Here is an 18,547-nt window from a genome sequence, read left to right as displayed (position 1 = left end):
TGAAGTAGCAGCACATTGTATCGGGTTTGTTACCGTGCCCCATCAGAACGGGGATGGAGGGGTGGGGAGGCCTGGACAGGGGTACGGAGGGCGGCCTCCGTAGCAGTGGAGAGGGCCGGCGGGCTCCACCGTGGCTCGTGCTCTGGCATGTGCTTGTCCTGCTCTGGTCTCAGACACGGTGTTCAGTCCCTCTCAGCCTCGTTTCCTCACTTGTAAAATGAGGGCTTCCGTAGCACATCGTGGAAGAGTTTCTCTGTCAGGGTTGGAGAAATGTTGGTACGTTCTGATCGAAGCACGGTGCCTGGTGTGCAGCAAATACTTAATAAAAGTCAGCTTATGGTACAAATATCCAAACAGGGAAGAAGTTTCATTAGTTAACCTAGAGAAACCAAGAATTCGTTACTTAAAAAAAAACATACTACTAGGTTAGAACTGATAATCGGAAATTTCTAGCAGATTAAAAATTTTTTCATCCATTTTCCGACAGCTTTATAGTATCTACAACCATGAGTGGTATTTTGATAATGTGAGTTAATTTGTCTTATGTCATTCATTATACAATGCACATAGTATTTTAAAATAATATTTCAGGTAATCTCCTTGGGTCCTTGGCATGTTTGTGATCTGAACAGAAAATTACAACATAAAATTCCATTTCCAGAGAGTTTTTTTTTCTTCCAAACTTATTACTTCCTGGAATCTAAAAAATCTAAAAAATTCTGGACAGATGGCTCTCTGAGGACTTTAGTTTAGAAAATACAGCTGACCCTTGAACAACAAGAGGATGGGGGTGCCAGCTCCCCCCCAGTCCTAACTCACCTATGACTTTTGACTCCCCCAAAAGCTTAACTATAGCCTTTCTGATAATGTAAAGTTAACTCCTGCTCTGTATGTTACATGTATTATATGCTGTATTCTTACAGTAAAGGAGGAGAAAGTACATTTACAGCCCTGTCCTATGTCAAAACAGTCTGTGTATGAGTGGACCCCTGCAGTTCAAGCCAGTGTTGTTCAAGAGTCAGCTTTAACAGGTCTACAATTTTACTATAAATTCAGAATCTTTTCCTTTCCTTCTCTGGTTACAGTGTGCCTAATAAAATACTTGAACTAAATGAGTGATGAGGACATACCTTATAAGTTACACTGTATCTTACTGGCATATTTGATTTATTAAAAGCAATCTTTATACAGTTATAATAATGAGTTTTAATTAAGCAATATGTTACCAACCAAGAGGAGATGGCTAATAAAGGCCTAGCAGCAAGTTTTCACTAACACTGTTTTTAGCGTCATAACTGTTTTCAGGTGCACATCTCGGTGGTGTTGAGTGCATTCATACTGTTAGGCAGCATCACTACCAATAAGTGTTCTTTTTTTGCCAGTTCATCCCATCTTCGTACATAGGCAGGAGAAGGAAAACATATATAAATCAATGGTCTTACACTAGCCCGCACTGTGTGCTCGGCACAGAGTGTGCTGCCCCTCCCCAGGGCCTATGCAAACTGGGACCAGGAAGAAAGGTGGCTGTGACCCCACTCACTGGAAGCGGGGTTTTGCTAGGATTTGCACGGTTGGCCTGCCAGAGGAAAAAGTAGCGGGGCGGTCTGTGTCAACAAGGCTGAATCTCTGCTGCAGGTGGCCAGGGGCCCCGGGAGCCGGCAGGGAGCTACAGGCAGGAAGGAAGCACACCATTCTGAGCTCATTTGCCATCAGGTTACCGAGCCATTTGATTCCGCGTGTGTTCAGAGCCTTCAGGATTGACAGATGTGCAGACAGAGCCAAATTAGATTCTGCCTCTTTTTATTGGACTTACCCTGAATTGTAGGGTGTCTTTGTAGATCGGATTGCCAGAGATAACCAGAGAACCTCTTTAAAAGTGGCACCTGATCCCCTGCAGTCATGGAGGGGATTATAGGAGAATGGGAACGTGTGTGTGAACCACACTGACGCTTAATTACATCTCATGTTAAGAGCAGCCTGAATCAGTTTTCTTGTATCCAAGGGATAAACAGATTAGTTAAGGAGAAAAAAAAATACCAACAGGTCACAAATTAGTTCCAGGTAGTCAGCACTGTTAGTGACACAAATGTGTCTCAAAAACAGTTCTTCAAAAGTGTAGTTTACTTTGGTAGGGGGCCTAATGAAGCACTGATGTCAGATGAGACACGGTGGACGTAATATTTATAGATCCTTCGTGGCAGGTCACGGCTCCAGCTGTCGGCATATTTAATCTGGAAAGCCTGTGGCCTCACGTGCACAAGCGAGTTCCAAGTCTGCACTTGTGGTTTGTGTGTGTGCACCGTGCTTCCCTCGACCCTTTGGAATAGTCATGAGGCCGGTGTTTGTGACACTCCGTCCCTGCTGGCCGGAGTGGGGGGCAGGGGGAGCTGACCCGGCACACGTTTAAACAGGAGACAGACAAGAAATCAGTGTCTCGGTGCTTGTGTGCTGTTCCTCACTTGTCCTGGCTGCTCCAGAGAGCGTCTCCCTAACTGTGGCTCGTGCACCTTGCTGTTTTTGGTCTTGTTTGTGACATTCCCTCTGCCAGTAGCTCCTCTCATGGGCCCTGGTATACATCGTCCTTGTCCCTCAGGCCCGGCCGCAGCTGTCTTCCTCTCAGGAGCACCCTGTCCCTTCACAGTTGTGACAAACCCAAAGAGCCTTCATGGCAGAGGCTGTGTGGGTGCAGGTGCCATCCTAGAACTAGGATGCTTGCACCCGGGACTCCGGCCCCTAATTCATAGCTCTTAACCCAGCGCATCTGGGCAGCGTCTCCTCCAGCGGTCCAGTGAGGCCGGAACATGGTAGCGGCCCCGTGCATTATTGGAGGAGCTGCAGTGCCTTCTGCTGGCACACGGTGGAGTCCAGTTGGGTGACTGGTGCCCAGGAAAACTTTCTCGAGAACTAAATCAAGTTTTACATCCAGTACTTTTGGGTCAGTACCACACATAATGCAGAGAACCTTACGCCCCTACCTGAGCACCTGGCTGCTGAACAGTAGATGCTGCGAGTCTGAATGTGATGAAACGTAACATGGGGAGGCAGCGTTTGCCCTCATCTTGTGCACACGTATCTGCAAACACACACACCTGTAGTTGTGGTCTGCACAGAGCGAGTCTTGAGTAACGGAGTGGCAATGGGAGGAGACGCTGGAAAAAGGACTTAGGAACAGGCTAACCGGGTTGAAGAAGGCCGTGACGGTGCTGAGGGGTTTTGAGGTACTTGAGAGTCGGCCCTGTTCCGAGAACCTGTCCCCTCCTTCCTCCTCCATGTGGGTCTCCCACCCCCACCCCACCCCCCCTGGCCATCACAGAATCTCCCAAGGCCTACTTTGCAGTGGGGAGAATCTGCTGCCGTTTTAGGAATTTCTAACTGTATCTCTGCGGTTACTTGAAGGGCCTGGATTCCCTCTGAGAACATCCAGGACATCACGGTCAACGTCCACCGGCTGCATGTGAAGCGCAGCATGGGCTGGAAGAAGGCCTGTGATGAGTTGGAGCTGCACCAGCGCTTCCTTCGCGAAGGAAGGTTCTGGAAGTCTAAGAATGAGGACCGAGGAGAGGAGGAGGCAGAGTCCAGCATCTCCTCCACCAGTAACGAGCAGGTGGGTGTCCCCATCAGTCACGGTGAGCGTGAGCGCTGCCAGTGGCGTTCCGACGGTTCTCCTTCCTTTCGTACAAAGGGGTAACGGGCTCTGCCAAAGGTATCAAAACCAGTTCAGGCAGACAGATAAGCAACCCTGATCCTGCCTCTCTTCCGTAGGCACATTAGTGCCCACCACCACACCTGTGCGGGAGTTCTGTGGGTGGTGACCACGTGGCCGCAGGTGTGCTAAATGCAAAAGGGGGCGGTTACTCGCTTCTTCCCTGTGGGCCATGGCCAGTGTTGTCAGCACAGAAGTGTTTCACAGCATCTGGAGTAATGTGCTGTTGTTTTTATGATGCCCACAGCTAAAGGTCACTCAAGAACCAAGAGCAAAGAAAGGACGACGTAATCAGAGTGTGGAACCCAAAAAGGAAGTAAGTGGCCCGCCTTGCAGTGTCCAGGTGGCACTGCAACAGGAAGTATCTCCCAAGTTATGGTCAAGACAGTTGGCTCCAACGTACGGCACTTGTGAAAAGGCACTGCCGTCAGATAACATCAACCAGGTTGGAACCCGTCTTCTATCAGTAGAATAAGCCACACACAAACCAGAAGTCTCCTATCTCAGACCAAGTCTGGCTAAGTGGGAGGGCACTTGGCTGCATTTCCTGCAACTCTGCTGGTTTTCTAGTAGCATGATTAAAAACAAAGCACTTGTCCACTACATCAATTGGGTCAACATTGAAAAACTGGAGGACACGAGGGTTAAGCTCCGCCTTTTAAAATGATAAAGTCTGTTAATGCTCTAAATCCAAGGATTAATCTTAGCACAATTCCAAATACTTAGTGAGAAGTGGTTTAGAATTTTAGGATATCTGTTAATGATCTAGTCCAAAGAAGTGAGTCTAAACTGATAGTGGTTTAAGGTTTAAATATTTTTGCTTAGGCTACCTGAAAAGCAAAGACCATAGTATTATATGCAATGACATTATAAATGAAGATCCTATTTAGAATTACCGTCTCTATTAATTGAATGGAAGTTTTGAGGGTTTAATTGTGGTAAAATCTGCATAACAGAATTTCCCATCTTAATTCCAGGTTTCTTAACCGTAGTTTATTACGTGGCTATTTATGTGTATCGCTATGTTTTTATCCTAACAGAGCTTGTTCTTGAACTGGCGGACTGGTGGCTTTGTTTCACATCTGAGCACTGTCCTTACCCTTTAGGAACCAGAGCCTGAAACTGAAGCCGTGAGTTCCAGCCAGGAAATCCCCACGATGCCTCAGCCAATCGAAAAGGTTTCTGTGTCCACTCAGACCAAGAAGTTAAGTGCCTCTTCACCAAGAATGCTGCACCGAAGCACACAGACCACCGGTGATGGAGTGTGTCAAAGCATGTGCCACGACAAATACACTAAGATTTTCAATGACTTTAAAGACCGAATGAAGTCTGACCACAAGCGAGAAACGGAAAGAGTTGTACGAGAAGCTCTGGAAAAGGTAAACCGCCCCCCCCCCCCCCCCCCCAACGAGGACCCTGAGTGTGACGAGAGTTTTCCCGTGGTGGGTTATTAGCAGCTTTCACGTGGGCATCCTCCAGGCTGCTCCTTTGTAAAGCCAGGAACATAATAAGACACCTTTGATAACATTTCAGTTAATAGTGATAACTTGTGTTTCTTCATCGAAGGCGTTGGGAGCTCTTGATGGGTTGGAGGGAAGAGGGGTGGCCTCGAAGTAGACGCGGTGTTAGGGTTCTCTTCAGGGTGATGGTCCGTGTGAGCTGAGGGCAGACCGTTACGGGCTGACCTTTTCATTTCAGCTCCGTTCCGAAATGGAAGAGGAGAAACGACAAGCTGTAAATAAAGCTGTAGCCAATATGCAGGGTGAGATGGACAGGAAATGTAAGCAAGTAAAGGAAAAGTGTAAAGAAGAATTTGTAGAAGAAATCAAGAAGCTAGCAACACAGCACAAACAACTGATTTCTCAGACCAAGAAGAAGCAGTGGGTAAGTATCCGTGTCTTTCTGAAAATGTACCACCCAGTGTACCGTAGATGTGATGAAAATCCGTTCAGGAAGACATATGTGGAATGTGCAAAGTTCATACCTGAAGTAAGATCAAATGTGAAATTACCAGCTTTAATTAATTTTAAAATGTTTATTGAAAAGTCCTCTCATCTGTGGAGCCACATGATGAGTATTGCTCAGGATTATTTTGTTAAATTGGGATTGTGAAGTGTCAGTACAAATTCAGCGCATCTAGCTCACGTGACATGTCCGCTGTGCGGGGAACGTATGTGGAAAGGCTGGCCGGCTCTTCCGTCTGCCTGTAACTCCTGGTAGCCAACCTCTCGGTCGTGAGACTATAAATGTCAGCATCCCAACGGCAAGTTAAAGATTTTCACATTTGGCTGCCCAATGTTTATCCATTAGACTCTTTTCAGTCGATTTACTTTTTGATCGTAACAGCTCACTGGTCTGTAACTCCACTTAGAATCTGACGAATTGTCCCCTTTCACAGTGTCCTGTTTGTCACTCTCGTCTTCCCCTAGAACAGGAGCTCTGGGCGCATGTGTCCACCTATCTCAGCTAACTGGTGGTGGAAACGTTTTACTCCCAAAAACTCATCACTTGTTTAATTTTTTTTTAATGTTTATTTATATTTAAGAGACAGAGACCGAGTGCAAGTGGGGGAGGGGCAGAGAGAGCGGGAGACCCAGAATCCAAAGCAGGCCCCAGGCTCCAGTGGGTTTGAACCCACACACTAAGATCATGACCTGAGCCGAAGTCAGATGCTCAGCCGAGTGAGCCACCCACGTGCCCCTAGCTTGTTCTTTTTAATAAGTAACCGTAAGAAGTTTTGTGATTCTTCATTTGATCCAGACTACATTTTTTAGAGTATTAATTTATTGTCAAGTTGGCTAACATACAGTGTATACAGTGTGTTCTTGGTTTGGGGGGTAGATTCCCATCTCTTACATACAACACCCAGTGCTCATCCCACCATTTTCTGAAGAGGGTCTTTACATTACAGTAACTGTTTCCTCAGAAAAGTAAACATTATAAATACTCTGATGAAGAAAAAGGGGAACTTGACGTACAATTCAGGAGAATCTGTAAAGATGACCTGATAGGAAAAGCAGATGAATGAGATAAATATCACTAGATGGGAATGAAGGTGTGCTCAAAATAATGACCAGCACGAAGCCCCAACACTACGTCCATGATTCTATCTTCATGCAAAGACTAGAGAAAGCTAGAAAGTGGGCAGTAGATACATGGGAAGAACCCCCATAAGTTTACTAAAGGATCAAAATGGGAGAGGAGGCTGGAGTAGGGAATGAGGACACTGCTTTTTCTAGCATGTTCCAGCTGTGAACGAGCAGAAGCTGTGCTGTTAGACCTGCTGTTTATCTAAGTCCACGCGGAAATAATGCTATGCAATATTTCCTTTCTCAGGGATGAACGGTGCTCTGCTGTGTGTACGTACATACTGCATCTTCTCTGTTCACCCATTCGTGGATGGACGCTTAGTGAATGCGGGGCTATGGGTATCTTTTCAGTATCTGGATTTCATTTCCTTTGGACACATACCCATAGGTGGGATTCGCTGGATCAAAGAGTAGTTTTGGTTTTTTATTGGTCGAGGAGCCTCCACACTGTTCTCCAGAGCACCTGCAACACTTTGCATTCCCACCAGCAGTGCACGAGGGTTCCCCTTTCTCTGCATCCTCGCCAACACCTATTGATTCCTGAGTTAATTTTAGCCACTCTGACAGGTGTGAGGTGGCATCTCATCGTGGTTTTTCTTTGCATTTCCCAGATGATGAGAGACAGGGACCTGCATAGATCTTTAGAATTTTTTTAAATTAGGTGATTGGTTTTTTTCCATTGAGTTGTAGGAGTAGTTTATTTGGGGCCTGAACCACATATGTCAGATACAGCATTTGCAAATATTTTCTCCCATTCCATAGGCTGCCATTTCATTTCATTATTTCCTGTGCTGTGTGGCAGCTTTTTAGTTAGATGTGTCCACTTGTTTAGTTTTACTTTTGTTGCCTGTGCTTTTGGTGTCAGATCCAAAAAAAATCATCGCCAAGACTGATGTCAAGGAGGGGCGCCTGGGTGGCGCAGTCGGTTAAGCGTCCGACTTCAGCCAGGTCACGATCTCGCGGTCCGGGAGTTCGAGCCCCGCGTCAGGCTCTGGGCTGATGGCTCAGAGCCTGGAGCCTGTTTCCGATTCTGTGTCTCCCTCTCTCTCTGCCCCTCCCCCATTCATGCTCTGTCTCTCTCTGTCCCAAAAATAAATAAACGTTGAAAAAAAATTAAAAAAAAAAAAAAAAGACTGATGTCAAGGAGCTTTATTGCCTGTTTTCTTCTAGGAGGTTTATGGCTTCAGGTCTTACATTCAAGTCTTTAATCCATTTTGAGTTAACTTCAGTGTTTGAGCAACGAAAGTGAATCTGGTTTCATTCTGCTGCACGTGGCTGTCCAGTTTTCTGCCTTTCATTGACGAGACTGCCTTCTTCTATTCTCTTCCACCCCTTTGTTGTAAACTCATCAAGCGGACAGTGCGGGTTTATTTCTGGGCTCTCTGTTCCACTGAGCTGTGCATCTGTTTTCATATCAACACCAGATTGCTTTCATTTATACCCATTTTTTAAATGAGGAATTTTATGAGCTTATGAGATTAGGAACAGAGTGACTAAAGAAACACTCTGCTTGTCATGTCTGGTAGATGGGTAAATACAATTAAATCTCACATTACAAAATAATAGAACATTGCCGGACAGAAAGTATGTAGGTATGCCAAAGTATCTCAGATGCCAGAAAATGGATGTTAAGATGAGATACTAACAACAGAATGTAGTACGGATAGTACACTCTTGGAGTGCAGCCACAAAGAAAGGGAGAGATCAAGAACGAAGGAGTGCACGCCTAAATAAATGTCAGGGTACTTGAGAGAAAGGATGGCACTGCTTAAGACACGATTTAAAGGTGGGGAAATGAAGAAAGAAGTTAAAACACCTGGTCAAGACTCACATGAGTAATTAGCACATGCCCAGGATTTAAACTCAGATGGGATTCGTTTCAGCTGTTTCCAAAATTAAAACATGCTGTCCATGCTTTTCTAATAGTAACTTTACTGAAATTGCAGTAAGGCTCACAGGAGACATCTCAAAAGATTGACTTTGATAAGAAAGTACAGGGGCGCCTGGGTGGCGCCGTCGGTTAAGCGTCCGACTTCAGCCAGGTCACGATCTCGCGGTCCGGGAGTTCGAGCCCCGCGTCGGGCTCTGGGCTGATGGCTCAGAGCCTGGAGCCTGCTTCCGATTCTGTGTCTCCCTCTCTCTCTGCCCCTCCCCCGTTCATGCTCTGTCTCTCTCTGTCCCAAAAATAAATAAACGTTGAAAAAAAAAAAAAAGTACAGCGTATGCAATGAGGAAGAACGAGGGTAGAATCTCAGGTACCACGATGTAGACTGCTCCGCCTGGTCCCATCCCTGGGACTCATCTACCTTTATAGGTCATTCTGTCTGTATGGACCACCTCCAGGTGCCGACACCAAGTGCATCCTTCTCTTCCTTGCCAGTACTGGTTCATCCTCACTGTGTGTGTCTGGGGTCTCACTTTTCTGTTGCCAACTCAGCTTGAAACTGTAGTGTTTATGTTCCCCGAGTCCAAACAGCCCAAACTAGATGAATTCTTCACCTTTGTGTAGACCAGTTTTTCACCCTCAGTTCTGTTCACATTTGGGCCAAGAATTTCTTGTACACAGGCTGCCCTGTGTACCATAGACGTTCAGCAGCATCCCCAGTGTCCATCCCCGGGCACCAGGAGTACCTGTTCTCCCCACCCAGGTTGTGACAATCAAAATGTCTCCAGATGTTGCCCAATAAGATGAAGGCTGAGAACTGAGCACTAGTTTCGGGTCAGAAGTGACCTTGATAATAGCATATCCAGTGGAGAGATACAAGTGAAAGAGTGCCTTCGGACTAAGAAAGAAAGGAAAGAGAATAATTGGAAGTAGGAAGTTTGGCAATTCTTGCAAGGAGTTGTGAAGGGGAGCAGAAAAACGGGGGGGGGGGTCGATTGAAAGAGATGTGAGACGGAGTATTTTTTAACTGTGCTTAAACACACATAACAGTGAAGACGGTAAATTTTAAGTGTACACTTCAGTGGTATTAAATATACTCCTGTCGTACAACTATTACCACAACTTTTTTACCTTGTAAAGCGGAAACACTTTACCTGCTAAATAACTCACGCCCTGCTCCTGGTAACCACCATTCTGTTTTGTCTTCACGACTGCGACCGTTCTATTTGTCTTTTTATAACTGGCTATTTCACTTAGCGTTATGCCCTTAAGATTCATCCCTGTTGTGGCACAAGGAAGGTACCTTTTCTTTTTCTGGGTAAGTAACGTTACGCTGTGCATATGCACTGCACTCAGCTGTGTGTGTACTTGTCGATGGACGCTGGGGTTGCGTCCGTGTGTTTGCTGTTGTGAGTAATGCTGCTATGGACATGGGTGGACACATCGTTTTGAGACCTTGCTTTCAGTTGTTTTGGGTATGTAGCCAAAGTGGGGCTGTGGAATCTTACGGTAATTCTGTTTTTAAGTTTTTGAGGAAATGCTCTACTGCTTTCCACGGCAGCCATACTATTTTACACTCTTACCAACAGTGCACACATGGGGTTTCAAATTCTCTCCAAGATAGTAGCCATTCTGACAGGCGCGAGGCGGTATCTGATTGTGGCTTTGATTTACATTTCCCTGATGATCAGTGACATTCAACGTCTTTTCATGCTTATTATTGGTCATTCTTGTATCTTTGGAGACCTGTCTCTTCAACTTCTTTGCCCATTTTTGAATCAGGTTGGTTGGTAGTTTCACAGCTTTTGTGTCTCTTCTGGATAGCAATTGCTCACCAGATCCACGATTCACAAATATTTTCTTTCAGTCTGGGAGTTGCCTTTCTACTCTGTAGACCGTGTCTCCTGTCGTACAAAACTTTAGAATTTTTATGAAGTCCACTCTCTTTTTTCTCTTTTGCTGCCTGTGTCCTTGGTCACATCCAAGAAATCATTGCCAAATCCAGTGTTGTGAAGCTTTGTGCTGCATATTCTTCCAAGAGTTTTACTGTTTGGGGCCTTACATTTAGGTCTTTGACCGATTTGGAGTTAATTTCTGTATATGCTGTTAGGGAGGTGCCCAGCCGCCTCCTTTGTGTGTGGAGATGCAGTTTTCCCAGCTGTGTTGGTTGAAAAGACCGGGTTCCCCACTGAGAGGTCTTGGCCCCCTTGTCAGAAACCCTTTCGCTGTATATGTGAGGGTCTCTTCCTGGGCTCTCTCTTCGATTGCATTAGTCTGTATGTCTGGTTATGCCAATGCCACGTGGTTTGCCTACTCTAGCTTTGTGTAGTAGGTTTGAGATGAGGAAGTGTGAGTCCTCCAGTTTCTCCTTAGTTTTAGATTATCTGGGTTATTTAGGGTCCACCGAATCTGTAGATTGCTTTGGGTAATATGGACATTTCAACGATATATGAATTCTTCCAGTCCACAAACATGGGATGTGTTTCCACTTACGTCTTTACTGTCTTTCAGCAGTGTTTGGCAGTCTTCATCGTGCAAGCTTTTCTCCTCCTTGGTTAAGTCTGTTTTTTATTTTAGTTGTCTTTGATTTGAAACAGAATTTTTTTCATGGTTTCCTTTTGAGATTGCTCATGGTTCCTGTTAGAAATGCAGCTGATTTTAGGACCTTCCACCCACCTCCTTTGCTGAATTCATTTGTTCTCATAGCTTTGATGTGGAGTCTTATGCATAGAAAACTCTAAAGATGGAGCCATATACAAACCAGGTAAGTTTAGTTCTTTTCAAGTAGGGGTGTCTCTCTTGTTTGCCTGATGCTGTGGCTATACTTCCTGTAGTTGAATACAGGTGGTTAAAAGTGGGTGCCTTCTTGCCTTATTCCTGACTTTAGAGGAAAACTTTCAGTCTTACTGACTCTGGTGTTTGCTGTGGGTTTTTCATATTGTGGCAGTTTCCTTCTATTCCTCTTCTGCTGAGTGATTTTTATCATGAAACGGTGTGTTGCATTTTTGTCTGATGCTTTTTCTACATTAGCTGAGATGATCATGTGTTTTTTTTCCCTCATTATGTTGATGTAGCATATTTCACTGATCGATTTGGTGGTGTATAATCCTTCTATTCTCCTGAATTCCATTTGCTAATATTTTGTTGAGGATTCTATCCCAGTGTCCATAAGCCATGTTGATCTATAGATTTTGTTTCTTGTAATGTGTCTGTCTGCCTTTGATACCTGGGTTATGCTGCATTCATAGCATGAATTTAGGGAAGTGTTTCTGGGGTGTCTGGGTGGCTCAGTCAGTTGAGCATCTGACTTCAGCTCAGGTCATGATCTCGCAGTTCTTGAGATCGAGTCCTGCATCAGGCTCTGTGCTGACAGCTCAGAGCCTGGAGCCTGTTTTGGATTCTGTTTCTCCCTCTCTCTGCCCCTCCCCTGTTCATGCTTGCTCTCAAAAATAAATAAACATTAAAAAAAATTTTTTTTTTTTTTTTTAAATTTTTTTTTTCAACGTTTATTTATTTTTGGGACAGAGAGAGACAGAGCATGAACGGGGGAGGGGCAGAGAGAGAGGGAGACACAGAATCGGAAACAGGCTCCAGGCTCTGAGCCATCAGCCCAGAGCCTGACGCGGGGCTCGAACTCACGGACCGTGAGATCGTGACCTGGCTGAAGTCGGACGCTTAACCGACTGCGCCACCCAGGCGCCCCCAAAAAAATTTTTTTTAATAATAAAGGAAGTGTTTCTGCCTCTTTGCAGTTTTTGGAAAAGTTTGGGAAGAATTGCTATTAATTCTTGTTTAACTATGTGCTAGTATTTAGCATCACCAGCAAATCCAGTGCTTTTTTTTTTTTGAGATTTTTTTTTATTAATAATTCAGTCTGCTTAAATTTGAGTTAGTCTTAGTAGGTTTCATGCTTCTGGGAGTTTTTCCATTTTATCCAGGTTATTCAGTTTTCTGATGTGGAATAGTTAATGGTACTCTTAAGAATCCTTCATATTTCTGTAGAATCCACAGTAAGGTTCCCACTTTCATTTCTGATCTTAGGAATTTGAGTTCTGTCTCTTCTTAGTCCATCTAGCTAAAGATTGTCCATTTTGTCAATGTTTTCAAAGAACCATCTTTGGATTTCATTGATTTTTGTCTGTTTTTCTGCTCTAATTTATCTCTGCTAAACTCTTTATTATCACTTCACCTTGTAGGACTTCACCTGAGTATTTCTTGCAGGGCAGGTCACAAGTTCCCTCAGCTTTTGTGTATCTGGGAATGTTAAAATTTATCCTTTGCTTTTACAAGGACAGTTTTTCTGAATATAGGATTCTGCATTGACAGTATTCTCTTTTAGCACTTGGAATGTATCAGTCTTCTGGCCTCCTGGTCTGGTAAGAAATCTGGTGGTGATATACTGATGATCCTTTGACATGTGACAGTTTGTTTCTTTGTACTGCTTTCATGATTCTCTTTTAACTTGGGCTTTTGAAAATTTGGAGAAAATGTGTCTTGATGTGTGTCTCATTGAGGTCATCTGACTTGGAATTTGTTGAGTTTCTTGGATATTTACGTTCATATCTTTTATCGGATTGGCAAGTTTTCAGCCATTATGTCTTCACATTCTCTCTCCGTGTTCCTCTCCTCCTGGACTCCCATAAGGAGTATCTTGGTGCATTGGATGGTGTTCCCCAAGGTCTTTCAGGTTTTGCTCATTCTTCTTCTGTCTTGTTAATTTTCCGTTGTCCTGTCTTCACTCAGATCTGTCTTTGAATTCCTCTAGAGAATCAGTGTTTTGCTTTAAAGGACTTTCCAGTTCTGGATTTTCTTTCTCATTTCTTTATTTTAGAGCATGAGCTGGGGAGACAGGCAGGTGTGGGGGATGGGGCGAGTCTTAAGCAGGCTCCATGCTCAGCACAGAGCCTGACACGGGGCACAATCTCACAGGATCCCAGGGTTAAGTCCTGTTAACTTTAACTCTCTGCACATTTCTCTTTAACACTTGTCCTAAAGATACTCAAAGAATTAGATAACATCTCTGCCATTAAGGGCCTTTTCAGGGACAGCCTTTTTCTCAGTATGCCTTTGTTATTTTTGTTGTTATGGTTGGACACTGGAAGCTAATAACGTGGTAACTCTAGAACTCCTTTCTCCCCTCTTCAGCTTCGCTGATTTTTATTGTAGGCTTTGTGCCGAGGATCAGTCTGAGGCATAAACTTAAAGACTTTTTGGGTCTTTTCTGAGTGTTTCCTTGGACATGCACTCTTATGTGCAGTTAGTTTTACATATACACTGTTGCCACCATGCAGCTGGTGGTAGGGGGCAGCGGCTAAAGTGCTAAGAGCTGAAATTGACTAAAATTAACCAGAATTTACTGTCCACAACTTACCCTGGGAGTAGCCAGCCTTCAACAGACTCCATAGTTGCAAAATAGTTCCTGAAGACTGATTCTACCAATGCAGTTGTCCACATGGGGAGAGATTCCTGGTGCTTCCTGCCCTGCCATCTTTCCAGAATCCTCTCTATTTAGGTTTGTATGCTAATGGGAATGAGCAGTAGAGGGGAGAGGTGTATGTGCCAGGTAAGCTCACATTTGCTGCTGCAGCTTCCATTGCCCTGTTGTTCCTGCCGTTCAGCTTGGTGCATAAAGCATACTTGATGTTCTGGGTGATACGGCTGAAGGTTGAGCCACAAAAACCTTTAAAAGCAGAGCTTCGCAGGTCTCCAGTGTTAACTGCTCTCCGAGTTTAAACGCGGCCCTGATTTCTCGTCTGCAGTGCTACAACTGTGAGGAGGAGGCCATGTACCACTGCTGCTGGAACACGTCCTACTGCTCCATCAAGTGCCAGCAGGAGCACTGGCACGCCGAGCACAAGCGCACCTGTCGCCGGAAAAGATGAAGGCGGGTCTCGCGGAGCACCAGCGACGAGTACTCTTCTCAGACAAAGCGGTTTTTGTTTCCAAGAAGCCAAAATTGTTTAGAATTTGCTTCCCATTTTGCACCAGCCTTTAAACACTTTTCGTGAAGAAATTTTGCACAGTAGTTTAAATCTTTTGTTAATGCTCCTCCGGAGTTTTTCAGGGGGTAAAAGTAACATCAGTGGAGGGTATTATTTTAAATAAATTTTAATTGAGAATTTGTTGCATTTTCAGCAAATTTTAAAACATTTTTAGGTTTTACAGAGATTTTAACCTTTAAACAACAGATCTTTAAAAAAACAACAGGTGAATACAAGTGAGTTTAACAAAGAAACATTTAAAATAGATCTGAATGTAAGAACTACAGAACTGTTTCAGAAATAAAACATACTACCTTGATGTGAAATTTATTTCTTAACCTTGTTGAGCTGGTTTTGTTCAGCTTAATTTACTGTTTAAAGGCATTATCTATCTATTGGTTATGCCAGTGGGTATATGATTGAATTTAGGGAACAGGGTTGACACAGCAGGTGCTAGTCCTGCGTATTTTTTCTTAAATATTTCCCAATTGTGTTTTTCATTATTTCTTTTCAATATATAACTTTTATAACAAATTATTAGCTTTGATCTTGTAGTTTAAAATTGCAGGGAACTGGGGTAATCTTTTACTGAGCTGGATCTTAGAGAAAATGAATATTTAAAATTTAAAGTTTGCACATTTCATCTTTGTCCTAACATGAGTGCTTGTAACAAGATAAACAAAAAATAAAAAGCCAAAAACTACCTTTCTCCATCCATGAAATTATAGATGAGGCATACAAATTTCTTTAATGCTTCCCTTCCCTCCCCAAATATCATCTGATTGCCTATTATCTGGTGTCACCTCGTATATTGTAAATTAATACTGAAAGGAAAGAAAGCACTTAAGTTTCACAGAGGCCGTTATGTTTGTAGTAATGGGTCATTGCCTACTAATGAACTCCATCACTGTACACAGAATGAAGAATAATGCATGTTAATTTTCTTGTATTAAAGATGCCGTGATTTGTAAAAAGTCTGTATTTTGCGGAATGTCTGGATTAAGAAGCATTACCAATAGGAATGGATCGATAGTTGAATAATGATTTTTTTATACATAGATATATAAAATACAGCCAGGAAAATGTTAAATTACTTTTTTTTAAAAAAAAAATCTCGCCATTTATGTTTTTCAAAGACTGATCTTAGACCAAGTCAAATTCCCATCTATCATTTAGTTATTTTTTAAGGTTAGAGAAATAATTTGTAAATATTTATTTAGACCTTTGATATTTATTAAAGCAATTACACACCATGGAAGTGAAAGAATCAGGAGGAAAACCTTTTAAAAAGTTTTCTCCAGGTTTGTCAGGGTCACTCTAAAGATGAAAATGTAACTAAGTCTTCTGTGAAAGAATCCTCCATCCGGTCCTGATGCTGTTGAGGTGGTGACACAAGCTAACGCAGGCTGCTGCACCTGAATTAGGCAGTGACTGGGCATCTTGTTCCCTCCCTGTCACTGTGATGCGTCCGCATCGCCACGGTGCCGGTGCCGTGGTCTGAGTGAGATCGTAACCGAGAACACTTACCTTCTCTGATTGTTTTTCAAGTTTTAAAACTTCGATCCACCCCTATGAGAGCAAGTATTGTGGAAATATTTTTGGTGTAAAATCATTCCAGAGTATGTACTATTTACCTGATAGCTGCATGAAAGTAAGATTCGTGTTACTTTGGCTTTTTTGTCTCCGTTGACACGGTTGCAACATTTCCAAGTTACTACAGTGTGAAAACTGTGTGTTTAAAAAAAAAAAAAACAAAATTAAAAAAAAGAGATTGTGGCCTGGTTTTGTAAAAGTTTTAGGTAAAATTACAACTGATTGTTTTAGGAATCACTATTAAAATTTTTTCTGCAAATCATAAAGCTATATCAAGGTGTTGAGCTTGGCCACTATGCACATTGTAATTACTCATTGTGGCTGTCCAGTTCTATGATGCATTCTGGCATTTTGTAAGCTGCTCTGACTAGCAATATATAGATTCATTTAATGTGTTAACATTGGTTAATAAATGTATTTAAAAAAAACTGGCTTTAATACATTGTTGATCTCACCCATTCCCCTATACCGAAGCAGACATGGCCATCTGACATGGTAACCCTGTACTATGGGTTATCCCCTGGTGACTTCAACTTTCTGTGGACAGTGTCTTAAACATTCACTTACACATTTGAGTTGAGTTTACTCTATCAGTCCACAAAAAGACTGTAAATACTTGGACCAGTTCTTGAAACTTTTAGGTCTCATACGAAGCCCATTTTCTTACTTTTTATGCTATAGGCTGAGCCTTCACCACATCTTGCTTCATACCCACCTGTGATGCCTGTGTCCATGCAGGTCGGTGTCACCCTCCTGACCAGACTGTGATGCAGTGTGGCTCAGCCCTTGTCTGTGCCTTCAGCACCTAATTCAGTGGTTCTCGGACTCCTGACGTGAGGCTCACAAGAGAGCTCATCAGGACATTGCTGGGCCCCAGCACTTGCACTGCTCACAAGTTCCCAGGTGTCAGTGATGGGGTCATCCTTTCTTGAAAATATACCTGTGTTCACAAAACAGACTGCGTAAATTTTAGTATTTTACAGATTTCTGGGGCCCATCTACAGGCTCCCCACCCCTGGAGGGATCCAGATCCCTCGGGTTAAGAATCTCAGATCTACGGGATTGGAGAGACAGAAGTCTGACAGGCAGGGAGACAACAGCAGTCCTGTGACTGTGACCTAAATCAGACCGTCTCACAGTCCACGTGCATGCAGATCACCTGGGAATCTAAACTGCAGAGTCTGACCCGGGGGATCTGGGGTCGGTGGAGCAGGTGTGGTGCCACTTTCGTACTTCAAGTGATGTTGATTCTGCTGCCCAGGGATCACAGCTGAAAGGTAGGACATTGAAGGGCACGTAAATTAACAAAACCACTACTGCGCTAAAAACCACAAAATAATGCTGTCAGATGAAAGCCTGTAACGGGCACATAGGTAATTTTAAATTATTTAATAACCATGTTAAAAAAGGAGTAGGTGACAACTTAATCTAATATAGCCAAAATATTTCCGTATCTACTATACCCATTAATGAGATATTTACATGCTTGTTTTGCACTAAGTGTTCAAAACCCAGTTGTGGATTTTAGGCCTTTAGCCATCCCCGTTTGGACTAGCCACATTTCATTCCCTGATGAATGACAACTGATGGCTGATGACTACCCTTAATGGACAGAGCAATCTGAAAGAAGGCCTCTGTCTTCCCGAGGGCGTGCCCCATCACTGCCTTACCTGTGGACAATCTTCACTAAGCACATGTGTATTAGAAGGCCTACGTGACACCGAGGAGCTGACAAGAAAATCTGTTTTTGCCAGAATTAGAGCTAAGGGTAGGTTCTTGGTTGTTTCAGAGTCTGAGATTTAGAGCTTAGAAATCACCCAGGCAACACATCCTGAAGTGACATTTCAATTCAGCAGCTCTGGGAAGGCATCCTAGAAATCGCTATGGGTCTAAAGGGTGGTTTGAAAACTCTTACCCAATCTAACTTCTTAATCTCACACTGGAGAGAAAGCTGAGGCCCAGAATTGCTCAAAGTCAAGATCCAGGTTCCTAATATCTGCCCCTTGAAGATTGTGGGTGGCGTAATAAAGTCGTGCAATGATAACAGCCCTACCTTCCAGGAACGGGGCAGAGTATAACCGAAGGTGTAGAATGCTAAGGGAACTCAGATGACACAGTGTAAACGTCATTAATTCAACAAATACTTGATCTACGGCATCTGTGTTAGATGCTGAGTATATAATAATGAGAAAAGACATTTCCTGTTCCCATGTAGTTTCTGATCTAGTGGGCGTATCGAATACATACAACATTCTACTTATAAACCAGAGTTAGGTGCAGTGAAGAAAAAACTACA

General features: G+C 43.5%; 1 protein-coding gene across 13 annotated transcripts in view; it reads left to right on the top strand.

Annotated features, from left to right (window-relative positions):
• ZMYND11 (zinc finger MYND-type containing 11) overlaps positions 1-16,519 on the top strand; it is a 135,011-nt gene extending 118,492 nt beyond the window's left edge. For 8 of the 13 annotated variants that reach the window (XM_047848063.1, XM_047848062.1, XM_047848060.1 and 5 more), the window contains 5 exons: positions 3,397-3,604; positions 3,951-4,019; positions 4,810-5,082; positions 5,402-5,587; positions 14,437-16,519. In XM_047848063.1, coding sequence (XP_047704019.1) covers positions 3,397-3,604; positions 3,951-4,019; positions 4,810-5,082; positions 5,402-5,587; positions 14,437-14,559 — 859 coding nt within the window. In that variant the 3' untranslated portion in view covers positions 14,560-16,519. Of the gene's footprint in view, positions 1-3,396; positions 3,605-3,950; positions 4,149-4,809; positions 5,083-5,401; positions 5,588-14,436 lie in introns of all 13 variants that reach the window. The other 5 variants (XM_047848053.1, XM_047848051.1, XM_047848054.1 and 2 more) reach the window with 1 other exon arrangement.
• Positions 16,520-18,547: the final 2,028 nt, after the last annotated feature.

The sequence above is a fragment of the Prionailurus viverrinus genome, unplaced genomic scaffold, assembly GCF_022837055.1.
Source record: "Prionailurus viverrinus isolate Anna unplaced genomic scaffold, UM_Priviv_1.0 scaffold_51, whole genome shotgun sequence".
Taxonomy (NCBI): domain Eukaryota; kingdom Metazoa; phylum Chordata; class Mammalia; order Carnivora; family Felidae; genus Prionailurus; species Prionailurus viverrinus.
The sequence above is the reverse complement of the archived record's forward strand: the minus strand, read 5'-3'. Positions and strand labels throughout refer to the sequence as shown.